This window comes from Gavialis gangeticus, unplaced genomic scaffold (genome assembly GCF_001723915.1).
Source record: "Gavialis gangeticus isolate Ggan-Ray unplaced genomic scaffold, GavGan_comp1, whole genome shotgun sequence".
In the NCBI taxonomy this organism is placed as follows: domain Eukaryota; kingdom Metazoa; phylum Chordata; order Crocodylia; family Gavialidae; genus Gavialis; species Gavialis gangeticus.
In genome coordinates this window covers 6,763,418-6,771,740 of record NW_017728973.1, presented here as the reverse complement: position 1 = coordinate 6,771,740, position 8,323 = coordinate 6,763,418, and the positions used below count along the sequence as shown (strand labels likewise).

At 45.0% G+C, this 8,323-nt stretch overlaps 1 protein-coding gene across 3 annotated transcripts in view; it reads right to left on the bottom strand.

Annotated features, from left to right (window-relative positions):
* The window catches only part of PCGF2 (polycomb group ring finger 2), a 61,367-nt gene that overhangs the window by 19,370 nt on the left and 33,674 nt on the right, over window positions 1–8,323 (bottom strand). For all 3 annotated transcript variants that reach the window (XM_019507614.1, XM_019507623.1, XM_019507632.1), the window contains exons 4-6: window positions 5,628–5,683; window positions 5,106–5,156; window positions 4,871–4,979 (exon numbers count right to left, since the gene is read on the bottom strand). In XM_019507614.1, coding sequence (XP_019363159.1) covers window positions 4,871–4,979; window positions 5,106–5,156; window positions 5,628–5,683 — 216 coding nt within the window. The remainder of the gene's footprint in view (window positions 1–4,870; window positions 4,980–5,105; window positions 5,157–5,627; window positions 5,684–8,323) is intronic.

Below are 8,323 nucleotides of genomic sequence, written 5' to 3'. Positions count from 1 at the left end.
CCTTTCACTCACTGGGTGGGAGGGGGTGGCAGAGGGTGGGGGCTGGGGAGAAGGTGTGGGTGGGTGGGTGTTCATCTCAAAATACATAGCACACCTGTTAGTCTTATAGTCTGTGGTCAGCCACTTCAGAGCCACCTGGAGTTTGATCTCTGTATGAGGAGCAAGATCTGGGCCCCACTGGAAGAAAAGGCTACGCACTCTCCTCTGCAGGTCAGGCTGCTTTTATGCTGTGTTAGGAAGCCCTCATAGACAAGTGCAACACGTGAGTAAAATCAAATGATACTGAGGAGAGTTTGGCAATGGACTCATATAGGGCTGCAATTTTACCAAAATCTTTGCTCCTAAAGCCAGAGGATCCAGGCTTTCTTCCCATGGGATGCATTGGGGTTATTTTCAACCCTAAGCCCCATGGAGGGCAAAGAGTTGCCCCAAAGAAGGAATCTTAAACTTGTATGGACTGACTGGGACAAGAACATTTCAGATCCTAGTTTGTGAAGGTCTTGGATGAGCTGTGGATCAGGGCACAATGTGGGAAACATCCAAGTGCACCCACATAAATACCTAGTCAAGTACTAGTCTGATCCCATTTAAAACCAGTAAAAACGACCCATACACCCCATCCAACGTTTGAGAACCTGAAGATCAGATAAACTGGAGCAAATTCAAGGAAGTCAACAGAGATGCACTTGAATGAAACCAACACAAAGGAGTGGAGAAGAATTAAAGCAATGAGGTGAAACTCATTCCTGTGCCACAGTGCTAGCAATATACCCAAGCATCACTTAGGTAGTTTTCAGGGGAAGCTGTTGGGAGTTAAACCCCATTTGGGAGAGTCCAGCTAACCCATGTCAGTGCCTAGTTGGGAGCAAAGTTCTTTGGGAAGAAAAACGTGACTCTTCATCTCTCTAAACCTCAGGTTTTCCAGTCTGTAAAATAAGGATAATAGTAACATTTTCATAAGCGACATAGAAGCCTACATCCCACTGACTTTCCATGGGACTTAAAATGCCAAATCACTCAGGCATTTTTGAAACTTTAACGCACGAGCACTTCAAGAGAGGGAAGCACTATAATGCCATCTGCATTCCCAGGGGGAAAAAATGCTTTAAAAAGTGGTGAGTTTCCTTAGCTCTGGCCATGATAGACACCAAGAGAGAGAAAGAGCGCGCACAGATTCAAGACAGCAGGAAAGACAGACCCATTGTTATTTCACATAGCCTGGCTGCAATGCCAGTGTCAATCTGGAGAGCCAATCACAGTGTGTATAAACAAACAATACGAGAGCACCCCTCCTTCAAAGGCCCTCTGAGCTAAAAAGGAAGTGGCAACAAGGAGTTGAAACCACTGGGTCCTGCCATGGTTGAAACCCGAGGTAGCACAAATATGAATGGGATGCATATTTATTTGTTTGTATGCTGTGGTAGCACCTAGGAAACCCAGGCCTGGGCTAGGATCCTTCTGTGTGAGGTACTGTACAAATATAGAACAATAAAAAAAATGGTTCTGGCTTAAATGGCTTACAATTCAAGTATAAGATAAGAAATAAGTAAAGAAGAGAGATATCTGGCAGGCAGTGGTAGTGATCACAGCTCTGTACATGTCTAGCTATTTGCAGGCTGCGTCTCACTGGAAAGAGGATTCTCCCTGGAGCAAAGGACAGCAACAAGCAAAGGGAGGCTTCAGTGATGTACAGGTTGGGGAAGGATGGTTCATTGGTTAGCACACTAGCCTAGAACTTGATTTCAAGATGCCAGCAGAGACAATGCATGTGACCTTGAGCAAGTCGCCTAAGGTCAGATCCTCGGCTGGATCAGTGGGAATCTGGTACCTAACTTCTTTTTAAAATCAGGACCTTCATAGAACCATAGATAATTAAGCTTGGAAGGGACCTCAGGAGGGCATCTAGTCCAACCCCCTGCTCAAAGCAGGACTATCCCCAACTAGATCATCCCAGCCAAGACTGACTAGCCAGGTCTTAAAAACCTTCAAGGATGGAGATTCTACAACCTCTCTGGGTAACCTGTTCCAGTGTTTTACTACCCTCCTAGTGAAACATTTTTTTTTCCTAATAGCTAACCTAAACTTCCCTTTCTGCAACTTGAGACCACTGCTCCTTGTTCAGTCATCTGCCACCACGGAGAACAGTCTATCTCCATCCTCTGTGGAACCCCCCTTCAGGCAGTTGAAGGCTTCTATTAAATCCCCTCTCAGTCTTCTCTTCTCCAGACTTAAGTAAGCCCAGTTTCCCCAGCCTCTCCTCATAAGTCATGCACCCCAGCCCCCTCACCATTTCCATTACTCTCTGGTGGACTCTCTCCAATTTGTCCACATCCCTTCTATAGCAGGGGACCCAAAACTGGACACAGTACTCCAGATGTGGCCTCACTAGTGCTGAATAGAGGGAAATAATCACTTTCATTGATCTTCTGAACACTCCTACCAATGCAGCCTAGTATGCTGTTAGCTGTCTTGGCAACAAGGGCACACTGCTGGCTCATATTCAGTTTATGTAACGCCCGGTCCTTTTCTGCAGAGCTGCCCATCCACTCACCCCCAGCCTGTGACTGGGGATTGTTCCATCCTAAGTGCAGGACTTTGCACTTGTCCTTATTGAACCACATGAGATTTCTTTTGGTCCAGTCCTCAAATTTGTATAGGTTTCTCTGAATCCTAGCTCTACCAGCATATATGTCTACTACTCCCCACAGCTTGGTGTCATCTGCAAACTTGCTGAAGGTGCACTCTGTGCCACCTTCCAGGTCATTGATGAAGATATTGAACAAAACCAGCCATGGGACTGACCCCTGGGGCACTCCTCTAGATACTGGCTGCCAACTAGACATTGAGCCATTGACCATTACCCTCTGAGCCCAATGATCCAGCAAGTTTTCTATCCACCTTACAGTCCATTCATCCAACAATGACTTCCTTAGCTTGCCTGTGAGAATGTTGTGGGAGACCTTATCAAAAGCCTTGCTAAAATCAAGCTTTATCATATCCACTGGTCTTCCCACATCCAAAGAGCCAGTCATCTCATCATAGAAGGCAAACAAGTTGGTCAGGCATGACTTGCCCTTGGTAAATCCAAGCTGACTGTTTCTAATCACCTTCTTTCCCTCCAAGTGCTTAGAAATGGATTCCTTGAGGATTTGCTCCATGATTTTTCCAAGGACTGAGGTGAGGCTGATCAGTCTGCAGTCTCCTGGGTCCTCCCTCTTCCCTTTCTTTAATATGGGCACTATATTTGATCTTTTCCAATCATCCAGGACCTCTCCCAATCACCATGTTTTCAAAGATGATGGCCAGTGGCTCTGCAAATCACATCAGCCAACTCCCTCAGCACCCTCGGGTGCATCCAATCCAGCCCCATGGACTTGTACATGTTCAGCTTTTCTAAATAGTCCCTAGCCTATTTTTTTGCCACTCTCAGATGCTCACCTTCTCCCCAAACTGTGCTGCCCAGTGCAGTAGTCTGGGAGCTGACCTCGCCTGAGAAGACCAAGGTGAAAAAGTCATTGAGTACTTCAGCTTCTCTGCATCCTCTGTCACTAGGATGCTCCCCCATTCAGTAAGGGACCCACACTTTTCCTGATGCTCCTCTTGTTACCAACCTACTTGTAAAAATCCTTCTTGTTACCCTTCCCATCCCTCAAGGTGATGTGCTAGGCTGCAACTCTAATTGTGCTTTGGCCTTCCTTACTCTGGCCTTGCATGCCCAAGCAATAGTCTTATTCTCTTCCCTAGTTGTTTGTCCGTTTCCACTTATAAGCTTCTTTTTTGCGATTTAGCTTACTGAAGAGCTCCCTGCCTAGCCAAGCTAGTCACCTGCCATACTTGCTAGTCTTCCTGCACATTGGGATGGTTTGTTCCTGCACTCTCAGTAAGGTTACTTTAAAGTACAGCCAGCTCTCCTGGATTCCTCCCCTCAGACTGGCTTCCCAGGGGAATCCTGCCTATGAATTCCCTGAATGAGTCAAAGTCTGCTTATCTGAAGTCCAGGCTCCTTACTTTGCTGCTCTCCTTCCTTCCTTCCTTCAGGATCCTGAACTCAGTCATCCCATAGTCACTGCTGCCCAAGTTGCCATCCACTACTACATTCCCCACCAATTCTTTCCTGTTTGTGAGCAGCAGGTCAAAAAGAGCATGGGCCCTTGTTGGCCACTCCAGCACTGGCACCAAGTTGTCCCTAACACTTTCCAGAAGCTTCCTGGATTGCCTGTGCACTGCTGTTTTGCCCTCTGAAAAGATGTCAGAGTGATTGACGTCCCCCATAAGAACCAGGGCCTGTGGTTGGGAAATGTCCACTAGCTGTTTGAAGAAAGCCTCATCCACCACTTCTCCTCCTGGCCTGGTGATCTATAGCAGACCCCCACCACAACATCACCCTTGCTGCCAACTCCTCTAACCCTAACCCAGAGACTTTCAACAGACCTACCTCTAGTTTCATACTGGAGCTCTGAGCAATCATACGGCTCTTTTGCAAGAAGCGCAACTCTTCCTTCTCTTCTCTTCATGTCTCTGCACCTCACTCCCTCCCCTGTATAATGGGGATAAAAGCCATGCCCTGCCTCCCAAGGGGTGTTGCAAACGACTGATATACTGAAGATAGCAAAATGCCTGAAGGCTGCCATAGCCAGGACCCACTGAAGTACTTAAGGCCCTTAGGCCTTGTGCCCCAAGTAAGGAAGGGAAAAGGAAGGGATTTCAATAATAGTCTTTACTCAGGCAAAACTCCCACTGAAGTGACCTGTCAATTCAAGTCAGAGAAGGCTGGAAAGGTCTTCAGTACTTGGTCCAGCCCAGCAAGCCACAAAGAATGAGATTTGGTCTCATAAACAGCAATGGTAGAAGGGAAGGGGAATGCCCTTACCTTGTTCCTTCATAAAATTCTATGGACAAGCTGACAATTTCATCATCTGTCAGGTTCCCTTTGTCTTGTTCAGAAACTTCACCACGATCCTCATTAGACCCATTGGGAACTATACAGTGAGGTGAGAAAAAGGAGTTAGAGTTGTTAAAACTTCCCCTTAAATTTATTTGTTGGCAAGACAGGGGACAAGGAACTGGGGGGAAAAAAACAGCCATTTCCGCTTGCAGACACTTACCATCTGCCATGGGGTAGGCTGCATAGAAGTCACGCCGCCTCTTCATTTCATCTGTAAGCACAGGGAAAGCAGGGAGATCCCAGAAAGAAGGGAATGAAAGAAAGAAGGAGAAAGAGTTCAAGGTCTGATTTATACATCATGTCTTGGTCCCCAATTAAGGCTTGTCCACACTTGTGTTAATTCAGATTAAAGCAGGATGGGAATTTAGGACACACCAGCTATTCCAGAATAGCCTCTTGTGTGGAGCAAGCCTTGAGGGTGATTTTTTTTCTAACCCATCTAGGTAGACCAGTACAACCCTCAGAGGGCATGCAATTTTACACCAAGTAAAAGTGGCTTATCCTGAAGCTTATTGCTCTCCCAGTCAGGAAGCTGTATACAAGTATAAAACAGCTTTATATACCTCGCATAACTGTGTTCACACTTGGGGGGCTGCATTGCTTGAACTTTAGCAGAGAAGTTAACTTGACAACTCGTGTGTTGAAAACCCCACCCCAAAATTGCCATCGTATCCATCTGTACCTTTAAATAGCCCTGGGACCAGTTTGTACACTATGTCTTGTAAAGTTTTGTCTGATCTGGAATGCAAAGAGAGAAGATAATTAGTTATGGCTGGATTAGAACTGGTTTTTTGGGTACGGCAGGTAAATTGGCTGAAGAATTTGCTCAGGTGAAGGGAACATAATATACACAAGATTTAAAGTTTGCTCCTCAGCAAAGGAACAGCATAAAGCCCAATTCCCACTTGAGCCCTCAGAATAGAGCTTAAATGTGCCTTAACAAGTGTGCAGACACTGCGCTGGCCCCTTACAAAGAAACAGTCAGATCAATTTAGGCTCAAACTGCATAGGCCCAGTTCCCATTGAGCCAACAGCAGTAAATCTCCCATTGACTTTGATGAGAGTGGAGTCAAGTTGGCAGGAGTTTTGTATAGTAAAATGTCCAGAATTACCAATATGGGGACTTTGGTGGGGTAGTTTTTTTGTGGGGGTGGTTTTTGGCAAAGCTGAATTCCTGGACACTTATGGTTTTACCACAATCTCATTTAATGTTCTTAAGGTCAATGTCTACCTGTTGTCTTAATTCAGAAAAGCTTGCAGACACTAACACAGCTGATCCACGGCTTTTCATCTGGAGATCTCATAATGATCCTGACCTCCCTGGTAAAGCACTAACTCCACTGCACAGGTGAGGAAACTGATGCACAGATTTGAAATGACTTAACCATGGTCATGCAGAAAAGCTAGAGCACCACTAGAATTAAATTCTGGGGCTCCAGAACCCCAGTCTAGTTCTCAAATCACCAGGATGCCCCATCACCTGAGCCAGCTCTAACAGAGTAAAAACAGAAAAGTGGAGAGAAATATAATTTAAAACCCCCTTGGTTTTTTTGGTAGGAAGGGAGGGGAGAATGCTTCAGCCAATCCAAACTATACATATTGAAAACCCAACCAGACATGCACCAAGATCTTAATAAAAATCCAAGCTCAACTGTCGTGTTTCTGCAAGTTAAAAAAAAAAATTACCAAGACAGATTTCTTCTTTGGGTTTTAATGCCTCTCTGCATCAGTTGCACACAAAAGCCATGCAGGGAAAGCTACTAGAAAACAAACTGAAACTGCTCAGTCTTATTTTGAATGTCTTAGGGTGAAACATTCAAAAGCCCTAAGTCATATTTTCAAAAGAAACTCAAAGCTAGATTTTCCTAAGGTATTTCAAGCGTCTGAAGATGCAAACTGGCCTTTAGCAGGGTTAACAAAAGCACCTTGTAGTCGAACAAAATGTCAAAAGAAAAACAAATCTGTTCATGGTGACAGGTTTGCACTTAGGTCTTTTTTAATAATAGGGTCTTTATGAATAGTAGGTACGGTCATTTGTTTTTCTTTCAAAAACATGTTTTTTAGCATAACAGCAGCCCTTTAATCTATAACTTCTTGGTGATGTCACCAGGAGTTTGCAATGCCCCTCTGTGACATTATTTATTATATGTACACATAGGATTTGTTTTATAATTTACAGCAAGCTAATGAAAAAGCAAATTCTGTCATTTGACTGGCAGGTTAATTACCAGACAGTCATTATGCTTGCATGAATCAATAACCATTTAGCCCAATAACTTACCCAAGGGTGTGTGCCCTGTGTGTATCACAGATGAACACAGGCCCTCCCATGCCCAGGCTCCCAAGAGGATTCCATGTGCACATGCAGCGTGGTTCTGGCATCCCATACAGTGAGTATGCTGGAGTTTGTTTCTGCATGTTGCTGCGCACCCTCTGCTCTGCCTGCTGATAGCACCTTGCAGGATTAAGCCTGCAGTCCCTCAATAGTCGTTATTCACACTGCTGACACCACAGCTGTGTACTGTGCGCATCTCAAACAGAGGGGATGGGGAAGGGGAAAGGGAACTGAAACTGTCTAACCCGTGCAAACTACATCTGTTCCACAGCCCAGTTAAGTCAATGAGGGAGTCATCTGAGTTTTACCCCGGCCCTAAAAGCAGCCCTGTGACTCCAGCTTGAAAAGCAGAAGGAGAAATGTGCACATCCTCTATCAACACTACTCCTGTAATAATTGTTTCCTTTAATAGACCCTTCCATTTGAAGATATCAAAGCACTTTCCTAAGCTTCAGACATAGCTGTTTGAGAGTTCCAGCTGAGGTGGCATAGGGTCATTGTCCTCTCTGGGAAGGGTTAACCAAGACAGGAAATGATAACTGAAAATCTGAAACTGAGGCAATAAGGGAAGTGGACAGTTCACTATTCTGGCAGAAGATCTGGCCCTGTATGCAACAGCCTTATTATAGCTACTCACCCTGGAAGTCTGTAGCCTAAAAGAATTACTCAAGTAACTTGTACAGGAAATGTGTCAGTGTCTGACATAAAAAACCTATCCCCAAAAAGTCTGAAGCCTGGGTCTTGATTACTGGACTCTGAAAAGACACAGGGATAGGACACCTCTAACTTGATCTTCCTTAACACTCACAGCTTTCTTCCATTGTCTGACTGCTGCAAAGGTGCCATAGCATAAATGCAAATCCAGCTCTGCCTGAACAAAAATGCAAATTTGTTTGTACTGTGGCAGGCACAATGATCTAAGCTGGGGTCTCTGAGTGTGACTGAAAGACGAATAAAGTAAGAAGTCTGAATGTTACTACAGGGCAAACTCAAGTGTATTTCTACACTGCTGTTGTTTTGAGTCTGTCTACATGTTGGCAGTG